Below are 15,525 nucleotides of genomic sequence, written 5' to 3' on the forward strand. Positions count from 1 at the left end.
TCTTCCCTCGACCTACTGGGGATGCTTTTCTTGAGGCACCCCAGGATCTTGGCCACAAGRGCACACTGCTGCCACGTGGTCAACCTGAAGCAAGGAGTCATCGCTTATAAATCTTTTACTAAAAAATGCTGGGTTTGCACTTACTGTTCAAGTCACATTGAAGTGGAAGAGTTTTTTTTCCAATCAAAGAAATCTCATTCAGGTCCTGTGGCAATCCCCCATGTCTGGGAGCTAGCCCTAGTCTAGAGCATCCGAGAGTGTAATGGGTAAAGTAGAAACCAGGATTAATTCACCAACTGCAAATAATTAGGACACTACAGTGAATACAGACACCCAGAACACTGTGGGCACATCCCACCTTCAGCTATTTTGATGTGACTGATTTCTTTCTATGGTTTTCCCTGAACTCTCATCCTGCATCTAAGGCACCGTCCCGACACAGTTCTATGAAATGCTTCACTGAGAACTCCTCAGCCATCCTGAGATCTTTGCAGACAGGATCAACAGTCACCAAACCCAAAGCATATGTCATATCTAAACCTGAACCTCTGGAGATTGCAGCACTAGGATAATACTAAGAATAAGAAGAGATTACTCTGTATAACAGGAAGGCAGTATTCATGGGTGATTTACTGTACCAAACTGCAAGTGCGCTGAGTATAAAGTGAAACAGAATTTGCATAGCACTCTGTTTCACAGAAAGCCAGCGACAGGGTGGGGGACTGAGTTGGGCAACCGTTCACCTTCTGACATCAGAAACCTCCGATGCTGCATACAAGCCTGCCGTTGCAAAATCCCTGATCAAGAACATGAAGCTCCTTCCCCTCTTCACAGCTGTGTCCTGCTTCACGCCCCCAGGTCCCTCTTTCTTTGTACCACAAATGATGAAGTTTTTTTTCCAGATCACATGAGCCAGGATGAAGGGGGAAAATCCTGCAAGGAACAGAGATGGGCTGCGAGTTGAATCTGATCAAGGGGAGATTCAGAGCAGTACTCTGAGAGCTATATAAGAATGTGCTCAGCAGAAGAGCAAAATCTTTTTCAGGTGAAGGACTCTCATGTATCAGCCATGCATGTGACCGAAGACACCATTCCAAGGAGACTCAGGGCTACTAACAAAATGTGTTTGTATTTCATCATCGCTGCCCTTGTTGCTTTACTCGTCTTTACATTAGCCACCATCATGGTCTTAGTCATTCAGAGAACGGTAAGCAATTTCTAACTTTACTCTTGGCTTTCAGTATCTCTCTTTCCCTCTCTCTCTTTTTTTTTTTTTATTTTAAATTCCCACTTTCTAAAAATCATTCTGTGCTGACAAATCAGTCACTGCTACCTGTTATAAGTGCACACACATGAGTTAGTGGTGAGAAGGACAAAATAGAGAGGCAGAGAAAAGATTTTGTAAGAAAATTAGTGATTTCTCTATGGGCTGTATTAATTTCTAGCATGCAGTTACTTCTGTATCAATGGAAGTGTGAAGCCCAAAATCCAAGGTTCAAGCCATCCTCTGATCAGCGTGCTTAGGAGGAGAAGTGTAGAGAGATCACTCCTCAGTGTTTGTTTTYCTGAAGGGTTTCCTGTGGCTTCTTTGGTGTATGAGGTGGTCTGGTCTGACCATGCCTGTAGTTGTTCTTCTGACATGCTATTAATTGCTTATCTGGCAGACACGGCGTTTCTAGATGCAACATGGTGTGTGGCATTGATGGAAACATAAGGCCAAAAAWCGCCAAAACAAAAAGTGAAAGATGCAGATAACATTTGCAGTAAACACCTAAAAGTCATCAGGTTCTGTCAGTGAGGTCTCAGCTGGTCAAGGAGCAAAGAGATGGGGATGTATTGAGTGGAGGGATGACTGCAGTGCTGCCTGCTAGGAAGCAGCTCACTGTGCCTCTCTTTCTTGTCACTCCTGGCTGAGATCCTAATGCAAAAGAAGAGATGTAGGAATGGCAGCAAAAGGACTTAAGTTGAGGTAAATGCTCTAGGTGACCCTGCGTGAGCAGGGGGGTTGGAATAGATGACCTCTGAGGTCCCTTCCAACCTTAAGCATTCTATGATTCTATGAAATTCTGACAAAAGATGTCTACATCACCTTACGAGTGTTTCCACCTTTTTTAAAATAAAGAGGACCTCTCCAAAGTGGGTTGCAGAACTAAGGGGAGTCAGCAGCCTGACTCCAGCTAGGGCAGAGGCAGTACTTCCCGCTGCGGCAGGTGACTGTGGGTATAAATGGAGCATTTCTGAAGTTTACCACAAACTTCACTAGGATAAAATGCTACATTAGAAGTTTTATGAGCTTAGAAATTTTATCACCAAATCTAAGTGCTGAAGAAACCTCTGCTACTAATCATAGAAGGAAAGCATCAGCTCTGGGCTGCTGAARGGAAGTGTGTCATGGAAAAAAATATATAACCTTTTGGCACAGCATTTTCTCTTATTAAATTGATCTTGTGCAYATTTATATGTCTATACATCACCCAGAAATTGAACCATTAAAGCTTGAGAGATTTTTTTAAGTTTTATCAGCAAGAAGTCATTTTCTTGAAATCATTKTTCTTCCAAAAAGGAAATACTTCGTGCATGGTTAGAATGACACGTAGATATTTTCAAATGCCAAGTAGTGGGACACAAATGCTAAGTAGTGGGATACTTAATTACTAAGTACTAATTACAGAATTGCCACAGCTATCCTACCTAATGCAGTTTTCATTTGTTCTTATTATGAAACTAAACATTAAACTAGCTTTCTATCGGGATAAATGCACTACACCAGTTGCCAGGGGAATCTGAACTACTGAATCAGTGTTTTCATTTAAAGAATAATGACATTATTGCAGTTGCTTTTGAAACTGAGCTTGGCTGAAGGAGAAAGTAGGAAGCTGAGGTGTGTGAGAAACCAGAAATGGAGCAGCAATTTCACACTGCAAGCTGAATTTGGTAGTAAAAATTTAAATGRTTCTTGATCTCAGCTAGAAGTCCCTCAGTCCAGAAGCAGCATAGCCATCCCCTATCCACAGCTGGTCTTGAATTTCCAGACCAAGGACAAACGCTGATTCTGGAAGACGGATTCCTCAAGGAACCCCAGGACTTGCTCAAAACARAACCAAAACAATAGCAAAAATAAAAATTTGTCTCATGATCACCCCATCAGTGCCAGGCTGGGCAGAAACTGTTTTGGCGATATAAGTTTTCGCTTGGGCTGAGCATCTTTTAGTACTGACTTTGCCAAGGCGAGAGGTCTGGAGAGCTGTCATATTTCAGTGTCTGTGGCTATTAAGTCCTGTTATTATAGGGAGAAAAATGTCAGCAGTTGGCTTAATTGTTTTATTTGTAACTTCTCAAGAGAGAACAAATGTTTCAAGCAGTTGGCTGAACGGGATAATCTGATTTTCCCTCCAAGGTGTTGTCACCTAAARGACATGAGTGATCCTTCACCACTGGTACAAAGATGGCCAAATTATCCTCCCTCTATGCTGAAGTGAGATAGAAATTTTCATGTTCCTCCGGTCAGAGGACTTCTAGAGAGTCAGGGACAACATAGTCCTCAGGGCATATGTCAGGTACCTCTGTATAAAGTGAAGGGTTCTAGTGGCATACAGATTTTAAAATCACSCTGCCCTGCTGTGGGAACACTGAAATTGGCTGCTCAGCCTCCTTCATCTCTTTTGGTGAATTTACTTTTATTTGAGGGAAGAAAGGGAAAATCAAACTGTGTGAAAAGGAGTTCTCATCAGCTAAAATGTAGGTCCTCTGAGCATTTATCCAACATGAAAGACCAAAAAAAAAAAAAAAGAACAACAACAACAAAAAAGAACTCTGATTCCAAAGTTTCTTCTCTAAACACAACACTCCTATTACATCATATTCATCCCCYTTCAGTAGAGTATTTATACTTGCTGAAGTAATTTCCAAGGGTGCTGCAGTCAGATATCTAAAATCCCTAACAGGGACTGCAGGGATGGGGAGTCAGTCCTGCACTTCTGGCATGTTCCTGCACTAACTGCTTGTGCTTTAGGTATGCTCAAAAAAAAAAAAAAAAAAAAAAAAAAAAAAANAAAAAAAAAAAAAAAAAAAAAAAAGCCTGCCACAACCAATGCTAATTGGCTCCCTCTGGTGGACAATCTCGACAGAAGCCGGAGAAAAAAATAATTAAACAAACAAATAAAACCTACAAAACCTGTAAATTCTCACTGAAAGCTGCTTTCCCGCTTGTGAAGGCAAAAACACTGAGGCATTTTAAGAGAAATTTGTGCTATTCATTCTACTGCAAACTAGGAGAGAGGAGAGGAATCTCAAAAGATGTGTGCTTTTCCTTTTGCCGGAGCATCACCATAAAACCTTGGCTTCAGGTTACTGCTTGCCCACCTTGTTGTTGCTACCCGTGTTTTATTGCAATTTCTGCAGCCAAACTCTCTGTGCCCACAGCTCKGGGATGAATGGCTCCAGCCACATCCACTTAAAGTGGCCAAATCCAAAATACGCCATTCAGGAATTGCAGGCTCCAGCTACAGCCAGAAGTGGAATTGTGGTAATGATTGCTCAGGTATCTCACACATAACTGAAACATCAAGGCAAGCTGAAATTCAGTACCCTAGGTTAAGCCAAAGCAATGAAGATAGATAGTGGCATGAGCCTCTGGTCCTCAGACCTGGAATTAAAGCCCTAAAAGCAGGTAGCAGTTCTGGTCGGGGAATGCATCTTTCTGAGCTCACTTACCCATCATTGCTCAGGAATAACCAGGGAATACACCAACACCAGCATAACAACACCCTGCAACACTCACTCGCTGTGTTTATAACTCCTCTTCAGTTGGGACCAGCCGGATTATAGATTTGCTTCTAATGAAAGGAAGATTGCGAGATACATCAAATAAGAAGGTTTTGACCACATAACATGTGAGGGTCCAGGCTTATTTGGTTTGTAAAAATATTCTTGGGGAAAGAAGCAAAAAATGGCTTTCACAGGCACCTGGTTATCACTGTCTCTAATGAAGCAATATCAAATTATTCTGTTTGCTGAGTAATGACCAAAATACTTCATTACCAGCACCCAAAGTCATTGCAGACAGAGCGAAATCTATTTTTTTTCCTGAGTTTGTGCTGTAGAATTTGATCTCTTTGAGCTTCTAGTCTGTAGCTCTTTATATTTCAAATTACAGCATTACATGGAATATCCTTGCTATTAGAAAACAGCAATACCGATAATATTTCAAACCAAGCTTTAAAGTTTTATTTGAATTGTTACTAACTAAATTTCATCAATTTCTCATGTTTTCATCCGCAGGGAGAGTTCCCAGGTGAGAACACGATATATAAATACATTTTAATTTTGTTTCTGTTGCCCTGACCACAAAATAAGCTGCAAGGCATCAGATTCTTTCTCTGCATGCTGTCTCCAAGGGAGACCTGGAGAAACATCTTGGCTCTCCTACAGTTGTCATTTATATAACTTCTCCCCTGTCTTCCATAGGTTTGTGGAGAGAAAATCAACACAGCAGTTATTACAGATACCCAAATCAAGCACTACCTGCACAAATTCTGTCTGCAGGACACGGTGTTTTGCTATTAGATAGCGTTAGATAAAGATAACATTGTGTTGTTGAGAGCAGAAGCAAGTCTGCAGTTAAAAAATACGATCACGTCAGGTCAGAATCTAAGCAAACTACTTTATGCATTTAAGGCTATAAACTTAAGTATTACAGAGAGACACAGATAGACTGTGCTACACATTATCCTATTTATTTCCCAAAATTGCTTATTCCATACTGCTGTCATAAGACCTCTTGATTTCTCCCATATACCAGCTGTGTTGTCTCACACTGGATGTATGGCCTTCCTCCTTGCTCTCAGGAATTTTTAGATGTCCYGTCAAAGTCAGTATTTTCTTCCTTAGTATCTTGTGCTTCGATATGATGAATTGGGCTTGGCCTGTACAATGATCTCAGGTAACCAATACCTACATCAAAGGAGCTGGTTAAGACTAGCCTGAAAGGGAGCAAAACTACACCCAATATTAAAATTTCTGTGGGTCTGCCCCAGCAGTGAAGGGACATGACACACAATTGCTCCTGCTGAGGCACTCTTAGTTCCTCTCCTAGCCGACTGGGAGAATACTTTTCATCCTTGAGGGTGTTGCTGGGAACTGTCGGTAATTTAACCTGCATGGAAATAATAGTCAAGCAAGCACATGCTTGAAGGTTTTACATTTGGATGGCGGAACATCRTATCACTGGTATGATAAAACATCACAGAGTCAGTCTACCATATTTACACCGTCAGGCACAACTAAAGCTTCCTCTGCCATCCTGATCCTTGGGTTTACATCCCAGCAAGAAGCAGAGAAGACTTGAGGCAGGATGGATGTACTACTGCTCTGGGACCTGTCCTGGACATTATGGCTTCTATTTCTGGCCACCAACAGGCCTTCCAGGGGCCACCAATCCTGAATGAGGAGCATTAYTCTACCCTACTCTTTCCAAGCTTTACAAGCCATAAAACAGAGGGAGTAGAGGTGTTTGCTTYAAAAATGATTCTAGTGAAAGCTGCAGAGATTTCCCTACAGCACTGAGACTGGATGGCCATGTCAGAAACATGGATTTCTAGATCAAGAAAAAATGGAATGTCCYAGGCCATGGAAACAGCTATTTGCACCAGTTTTTGTGTGCCATGAGCTGTGATGAGGGATGCACATAGGTGAAATTTGATTGTGTGAAGAAAGTGATAACCAGAAGCCTATACTCCCTAGCAARCTTCCTCAGACCTGCATGTTTCTATACGATCCCCAGTGGCTGATGATGGCTCCTCCTGTATCAGTCTCCAAAAGAAATGTTTACAATCTACTTTTAAATGTCTTTAAACATTAAGCTACCCAGCTACCAGAATAATTCCTGTGTTTCTCTTTCAGGCTGTTGATCCTGCCACAGAGGGTGTTGCAAAACCTATCAGGACAGGTAAGACACCTCAAAAGTCCATCAGTGCAATTTGCCTGATCTATAATGCAAATATTGACCAAGATGACAGCTAAAATAATTCCGCACATCCTAACTTTCCACATAAAGCTTCAGTGTTAAAAAAAAAGAAACCAAAAAAAAAAAAAGCTTTCAAATTACTCTGTTCTGCCAGAAACCAGTGCATGAAGAAATAGCAAGTATTTCTGACTTTACCCTGACATGTGTTTGCAACAGAAAATTTTTGCAAGAGGATGTGAACATCAGTCTGACTATTAGGTCTTGGTTTAGAGGCTGGCTCCTGCACATGTGGCACAGGTGCCTGCTTTTGCAAATACTGATTGAAGACTCCTGAGCTCCCTTGGCCTGGAGTCATCATGTGTTTCTTATTGGTTTGTGGGGAAAAAAAAAGAGGAGGAGGAGAAGGAGGAGGTCTAGGGAGTAACAAGTCAAAAACAGCAGGAAGAAATTAAAGCAGGCAGACTACAGACACAGGGAGGCCAAAGCAAGTGAAAACTTTCTACCAAGACTAGCAGAGATGGTATGTCAAGGTTCTGCTTCTCTTTTGCATAAATTGGGAAGAGCCCTATTTATTTTCTTGCTATTGCTGCCCAGGTTATATAACTGTTAATACCAAGTATTTTGGCCTGCTATGAACAGGACTGTTTACTCAGGTGGGTGGATAGATGTTATTGCCTTCCACTCGACACTGGGGGAAACTAAGGCATGGAGCTCAACTAGAGGGGTTAGCAAAACTGAAGGTCAAAGTCTAGAGCACCTTAATTATGTAAGCAGCCTTTCCACACCTCAGTATTTCATAGAATCATAGAATTTTTATGGTTGGAAAAGACCTTTAAGATCATCGAGTCCAACTGTAAGCCTTTCAACACCAYGCCTACTAAATCATGTCCCTAAGTGCCTAATGTACATGTTTTTTGAACACTGCCAGGGGCAGTGATTCCCCYGCTTCCCTCGGCAGCCTGTTCCAATGCTTYAGCACTCTTGCCATGTAGAAGTTCTTCCTAGTGTCTAACCCTGAACCTCTCCTGACCAAATATTTGCACAGATAATGAAGTCTCTGACCAATGTATCCTCTACCTAKAGGGAGAATTTCTGAATCCAGAGCTCTTTGTGGGGGCTTTTCATCCCCCTAAAGGTCTTGAAGCTTTCCCTGYACACCATGTCGTCCTATTTCAGAGCCTCACATTGTCCTGGCCATCTTTTTGTTTTYYTTTTTTTTTTCTTTTTTCTTTTTCATGTAAAACTGTAGGTATTTTCTTCTCTCTGGACCAAGACATCCGAAGCCCATATGTATTTCTCTCCACTATTTGAAGTATCTCCTTATGTTTTGCAAAGTGTTTCTGGTGCTTTATTTAGTACCTGGGGCTCCTAGACAATAAAGGTGGATGTCAATGTTCAGGATAGAGGTGCAAAGAGACATTTGAGTGCCTGGGTCACCATTAGGCTCTTCAGACGGACTGCTTCTCACCTCAGCCACAGAATGGCAGGCAGCAGGGAGGTATGGCCTGAATAGACWTCCCAATGTAGAGCCACCGCTCTAGTCAATTCACATAGCCTTGGGAGGGTCACTGGAGCTGCACTGGTTCCCATGGGTGACTCGCAGCATTAGGCAGTGACAGTGCCAGTGGAGCACATTTWTTGACGGAGGAGGCACCTCGGCCACATTAGCAGCTGGTCAATATCATTTTAATGCAAAGGATGAGCAGCACTGGTATTACCAGGGCAGGAAGAAGAAGTCTCACTCATCCTAAAGAACTGCGTTGACCTTTTTTTTACCTTTTTTCTCTCTTTCTTTTTTTTTTTTTTTTTTTCCATCTAGCCAGCTGGTGCTGCTTGCTTTCCTTCCTCATGAATAACTAGCAGATGCCAGGCAGGAGGAATTTACAAAATGTCATTTCATTAACTGGAAACTTCCTTGTCTTTGGTCAATATCAATTATAGGCACCTTCTTGCTCTGAATTCTGTTGGTAAATCTGAGATGATGCCAAGAGCAAAAGGTAGARGAGGGAAGGAGAGAAAAGTTTCACAAGGCAAGACAGGTTACGGAAAGCTGCTTGTAATGGGCACCAGCATTTTGTCAYCTTGCTGTCATTGCCTATTGGGCTCTATTACAGAGCTCTGGTGGGGTAACRAAGCATTAAAGTGTAGCTGAGTTTTACAATGGCCTTTTATTTTTGGAATAAAATGCATAAAGCACAAAGCAGCAAATTAATTCATTAATTTTTCCAATGAGTTAATTGATGGCGASCCCCTCAGCAGGAAAGTTGGTCACACTGTGCTGGACATTGCTCGCTGCCTTCCCTGCAGGGACAGGTGTTGACCCACCATRGAGTCCCAGCATGCTGGAGGGCCCAGAAACGCAGAGCAGTGCTGCCTGTAGGAGTGCTCAGGTGGAGGGTGCTGGAGATTTACGTTTGTAGTGGTGTCTGCCATGCAGGCAGATGGGTGCTGGTAGCACAATTCAGCTGCATGCTTCACCCTAAGCTTCACACCAGTGCCATCGAAACTGTAAGAACGACAGTGGAAAAACTGAGAAATGAGTTGCCAGTGTTCAGCSTTGCTCAAGCCCTGTGTGTATCTCGGTATTGACGGGGAGGTGCTGGCTGAGTTAGTGGAAGCTGCTTGTGCAAAATGTTTTGGAGATGCTAAGGGGTGCGGGGGGCTGCAAGAATAYGCCAGTGAGAAGGGTTTGGGTTCCCACAGGTAAAGGCTGCTCTGTACAGTAAATGCACAAGTGCCCGGTCAGAGCAGCTTCCCTCTGTGTATGGGGCTTCAGTAACCTGCAAGCTACAGCTGAGAGGTGTCAATTAAACATTGGTGTGAGAAATGACACCAGGCTCCTGAAAACATCTCTGCCGTACCCTGTGCGAAGGCGGAGCTATGCAGGAAATAATTACATTGCCAAGAAATAAATGCATATGAAATGCTCTTTATGTGGATATATTTCTCTTTTGAAACTCATTCATTTYTCCCAGGCACTGAATCACATACTAACAAATCCCACAGCCACATTCCCATTGTATTCACTTTATGGAGTGAAAACTAAGGCACAGAGAAATCTGTAGTGGCCTGCCAAGGATCACTTCTCACAATGTCCTAGCTTTCAAGCCTTTGTGTCTATAAATGCTGTTTCCTTCGAGTGCTAGCTTTTCCTGCTATTATTTGAATCGCAAATAGATGGTAACAATCTATTTCCATTTACAAAAAGAAAAATGTAGAGATACCTATACACGCACACACCATATATATTTCTGTACTGTAGTAAGACTGGAAGACAGACAAGCAAAGAAAATTAATCATCCCATTCACAGGCTTGATACGAAATGAGTTCCCAATTAAAAACTTGGCTTTAAGAATTCAAGATAATACAGATGATGTAGGTCCTTGCTACTCTAGGGTAAATCAGACTGGAGCTAATGAAGCAAAGACAGACATTCCTGATTTGCAGTGATGTAACCAACTGCATTTTGGCCTGCTGCAACTGAATGTGGTCTCCTCCAGGCTGGCATTAATTCCGCATTAATCCTGTGGAAATGTCTGGGGKCATCAGTCAATAATCCCAGCACAGTACATTCTTCACAAACAGATATCACCCATTTGGACCATAGAGATTTCTATTGTCTCAGCTGTATGTATGTGAAACTCTGTCTACTTTTAGGGAAGTCAGAGTAGATGAGCTGTTTTCTCACTTAAAAAAAAAAAAAAAAAAAAAAAAAAGGTAAGCTTAGGTTTGTAAATGCTAGAAAAGAAGGCATGGACACTCTCCTAAGCAAGCATGGTTTCCCTGGAGGAAACTGCAATGAGACACATTCCAGTTAGTCATAGTAGATGACTGGCTTCTTCTCTAATCAATACCAAGTTGATTGGTATTACCAAAGAGTAAACGAGGGAKCCTCTGCCTCTTCAATACTTAAAACACAAGTTATTGGACTGAGTAGATCAATAGTTCATGAAATTCCTTGGCCTTTGCTTACCAGGAAGCAGGCTAGATGATGCAAAGCAGAGCCTAGGTAAGAAACATCTCACAGGTGGGAAAAGTGAGGTAGACAGGAGGCAGGAGAGCAACGCATGATGAAGAATGGAATTATCTCCTGATAGCTTGGTTAGGACAAAATAACCTAAAACAACTTGCCTTAGAGCAACCTGGTCTGGAGCACTGTCCATGTATCTTGCATGAGAGGGCACAAGGGAAAGCAGTTTGGTCTCCTTGGTACTTAGCTAACTTTGCTTTTCCTCCTTGTACTTTTAAACTCATACAATCCTATTGACTTCAATGAGATTTCTTCTAATTTACTTTAGTGCAAAGCCAACTAGGTGATGTGGTTGAATATATCCACTGATTATTGCTGAAACTCTGGTAATTTCAGTAATGCAATTTCAGTAATTCAGTTATTAACTTCAAAAATAAACCCAGAAAGTAGTTGTTAGTTGCCTCAGCAGAGCAAGGACAGGAAATGTCTCTGTACAAGATTTTTTCCATACCATGTCTTCTCAGAAACACAGCTGATGTCACCAAACAAATGGCTCACAAACACACGTATAAACCTATCTGACAGCTTTCAGCACCTGCTTGAGCAGCAGGAGATTTTCTGCCATAGAAGGCAGAATCCCTTTAAATGCCCCCAAGTTTTGATCAAAATAGTCTCCTTCCCTTCAGGACACCTGCAAGGTGAGCRGGCACAGGGCTGTTGAACGTGGCCAACAGAGACTGCTGCAGCCACTCTGACAGTGTTGGTCTAGGGTAAGGGCCAGAAGGGTTTTCTACTTTTTTTCCTATTCCATATCTCCATAACTGCATAGTATCACACTCACTTGAAACCAACTTTCTCCCTGTTCACCATGTCAAGGTAGAAACTACAAGTGCACATGACTAACAGCAGGAAATTAGGTTTTCCAGTGCAGTCAAGGGAGTTTGGTACACAATCTGGTCATCTGTAGAGCGCAGGGAGCACCTGCTTCCTTCCAGAGAGTTTTGGTTAACGCGACTAGGAAAATATTGCAGCTCTTCCCAGACATCCATAGCCTGCCTCTCTAGTGGCATGAGTGTGAAGATGGCAATGTTGGAACACATCAATCCATGCCACTTGCACAGGTGAGCAACTTCCCCCTGATTCATCCACCCAACTCTCTTGGAAATCAGGCCAAGCAGATACTACAGAGGTGCACAGATGTGAATTGCCTTTCTTGTACCCTTAGTTTCAGGAAATTTATGAACATCAAGATACTTAACTGACTCTGCACTTAGTAGACCTAGCCTCCTTCCTGAGCTGCTTAGCCACGTCCACAGTAGGGCCAGGAGATGGAACGAAGAGATCAGTGCAAAGGGAAATAATTGCTTATCAGTCTGGTGCAGCCACCCAGGATACATAGGGTTATGCTCTCTTCTCATGAATATATATATAGATGATACATGTGCACTATAGCATAAAAGCCACAGGGCTGTACTACCACTTCTCTACATAGACAAAGAGTAAGTTAGGAAGAATCAGGGTCAGCCACTGAAAGCCTCCCTCTGTGCTTTGCAGTTCCATATATTTAAGGAAATAAATAGGCAGGAGTTGCATGCATTGCTTTGCAAGGGGAATAAAAGCCAACACAGTAGTGGTGATGAGATCACTTCTTTCTGTTTAGGCGCAGAGCAGTGCCCGAATCCACAACTGGGGTCTGGAACCCTGGATGGGTCCCACGTCCCATCATGCAGGTGACGGAGCAAGCATGTGCTTCCCTCACCTCCAGAGSTGATGGGGAATCTGGGGACACCTAGACAGTACCAGGTGGGAACCACAGCCATGGTGGGCTGACAGCATCCCCCACAACCCAAACAGCTCTGGAGTAGTTATTTAATCTGTTGTTTCCTGTAGGGAACACCTCTGAAGACTACTTAAGAATCCTACACAGTACCCCGTTCAATACAGCCACCGCATACATGAGAGGTAAGTRGGAAGCCCCGTCAAGGGCAAGATTTGTCAAATGTATGTTTCAGGGACAGCTGGAGACCAGACTATTTGTATTGCTCAAAATGAATGCAGTAACCAATAGCCTTTTGACCAATCGGTCATTTTATAGGGAAAAAAATCTTAATTTTCTTGAAAATGTCAGGTTTCAGCAAATCCCCTATCTGATCATATAGGCACATTTGTTTAACTTGAAAAGCAAATGTAAATGAGGAAATACTTTCTCCTCTGCAAGGCACACAAGTGCATATCTCCATTACTTCCATTGGATATTGAAGAAAGCCATTCTCACTGCTTCTCTTTGCCTTGGGTTTCCCGAACGGACAAAAAGTCTTAACACCCAGCAGGAAAACCACAGAACAGGTATCCCCATATATCCAGAAATACTGTTACAGTGAAAATTAAAGCCCTAAATTTAGATCACTAGAGTTCAGTGGCTCATTTGAAAGTTTGTCTGCTTTTCTTTCTAGTGTCAAACCCAGTAAACAGTTCAAAACTAAGCTTGATTGAGAAGGGAATTTGTGAAGATATCCAGTGCAAGAGTGAGGAGCTGGTGATCGAGAAACAAGGTCTCTACTTGATCTACTGCCACTTGAACTTTTACTTTGCCAACTGCTCCAACAATGCCATGGACCTGAAGATAGAGCTCCTTGTGAATGATAAAATAAACCGTCAGACATTATCCACATGGTGTGCATCGGACACCTGCCGAGAAAAGTCTTTTAAGACTTTATTCCTGCTGCATTTGACACACCTAAACATGAAGGACCGGATATCAGTAAGACTTAATCAGCCYGAATATTTGAATGTAGTTTTCCTTCCCAATGAAAATGTTTTGGGGATCTTGAGGTACAGTGACAAAATGTGAGCAGCTCTCTGCCTTCCCACAGCTGCCCAGACTATCTCTCTCTGAACAACAGTAGCCTGCTTTCACTAGGCAAAACCTTGTTTTAAATTTCCTATCTTACTCTGTTGCTAGGGTAAAAAAGGAGCTTTGTGGCAGTGTCCCAGAATGAGGCCTAAATCATCTTACGACCCACATCTGACAGATGTAGCATCACTATGCTTTGGGACAGAGCAGGGCTGCTGTGATGTTGGGCTAACCAGCATGCAACCTGCAGCCATGCCATGGATTCCTCAAACAGCACTGCAAACACAGACTAAAACCCAACCAGATGATGGGAAGAATAGGCAACATTGAGAATTTTTGATTAACAGACTGCTGTCATGGTGCCTGTGCTCAGGAGATAGGGGATTGTCTTTATCTGAGTTATATCCACCGGTGTTTTGAACTAGTCTTTCCAAAGCTAAAGTTCAAAGCTCGCAATTAATGCTTTCTTTACAACTGGAGTGTGCAACTGGAACTCTTGAGAAGCCTTATGGGGAGACTGTACAAAAGAAACGGAAATTGTTCACGCACAGGCTGGTCACTCAGGCTCTGGGACAGGATGAAAGAGATTTGGGACTCTCAAAATATTTATGTGCTGCATGACTTTGTGGGATATAGTTCCAAATGTCTCCTTTCTTTACTATTTATACATCTTTTCTATTTGAACATGAAGCTCTCCAGAGATAGTGACTGTGCTTAGCCTCTCCATCACCTGGGGCTCCTACAGCCTTCCATAACAAATAGTAAAATAGTCATCTAGCTGTGTTGTAAAACAAGCAAGTTCATCATATTTTCCTTGCATCTTGTCCAGCTTATTTGGCAGTAAACTGAATGACACTGAAGCACRAAACTGTATAGCACACCTCCGTCTAACAACACAACCTCCTGAAAAATCCAAGACAGAGCTGAGGCTCCATCTTTCCCAAACACATCTTTGAAGCTAGCCCATAGCCAGGAGATGTGGAACTGGACAATCCAGAGGATTGATTTGAGCTTCTTCGGCTCACTATAAACCTTAGAAAATCACAGATAAACCAGTAATCTCAGGCCCTCTTAATATATGCATTTCAGTAACACAAAGATATTTACTTGAAATATGATTTTTACAGTAGGGGAGGGGAGAAACCAAAGCAGTTATTCTCTTTAGTCACTAAGGTTCTGATAAGGCTTTTTTCATGGGCCCCTGTTCTTTACACCTTGCGCATCTGGAGACCTTCCTTCTCTGGAAGTCTTCAAAACATGCTCTAGGTGTCCCTGCTTGAGCAAGAAGGTTGGAGTCGATGATCTCTAGAGGTCCCTTCCAACCTTGAACATCCTGTGATTCTGTGATTCTGTGATTCTGTGATCTGCATCGTCTTTTCTTTACATGACTAGGGCTGGGTGAACTGTTCCATTGGGCCTGTTTTTATTTTCAAGACTATTGAGGATTTCAAGACTTTTGAGGATTGGGGGAGGAAGTGGGTAAGGGTCAGGGAGTGAAAGCACAGCATTTTTGGAAACACAGATCCTTTTGCAGCGCAGGAAGGACTGATCTCCCAGAAGCAGAGTCTTTGGGACAAGATACTCGTGAGGAGCAGAGCCTTCACAAGCTCCCAACCTAAYGCAGCTTCCACCTGCAAAGGCCTCTCTCATCAGCTCTAAGACAARGATGCTGTGCATCATGAGTAAATTCACTGATTTTTGTGTGAGATGCCATATCCTGGAGTACTGGTGCACCA

The 15,525-nt window shown here is 42.6% G+C and overlaps 1 protein-coding gene across 1 annotated transcript; it reads left to right on the forward strand.

The window, feature by feature from the left end:
• The first annotated feature begins 997 nt into the window (after positions 1–997).
• Positions 998–13,898, forward strand: TNFSF8 (TNF superfamily member 8). Its single transcript, XM_026049524.1, has 4 exons — positions 998–1,207; positions 6,901–6,946; positions 12,826–12,897; positions 13,389–13,898. Exons 1-4 carry the CDS (start codon positions 1,013–1,015, stop codon positions 13,784–13,786), a joined length of 711 nt encoding a protein of 236 aa, XP_025905309.1. The 5' UTR covers positions 998–1,012; the 3' UTR covers positions 13,787–13,898.
• The last annotated feature ends 1,627 nt before the right edge of the window (positions 13,899–15,525 follow it).

The sequence above is a fragment of the Nothoprocta perdicaria genome, unplaced genomic scaffold, assembly GCF_003342845.1.
Source record: "Nothoprocta perdicaria isolate Ctin4 unplaced genomic scaffold, notPer1 scaffold_6, whole genome shotgun sequence".
NCBI classification, from domain to species: domain Eukaryota; kingdom Metazoa; phylum Chordata; class Aves; order Tinamiformes; family Tinamidae; genus Nothoprocta; species Nothoprocta perdicaria.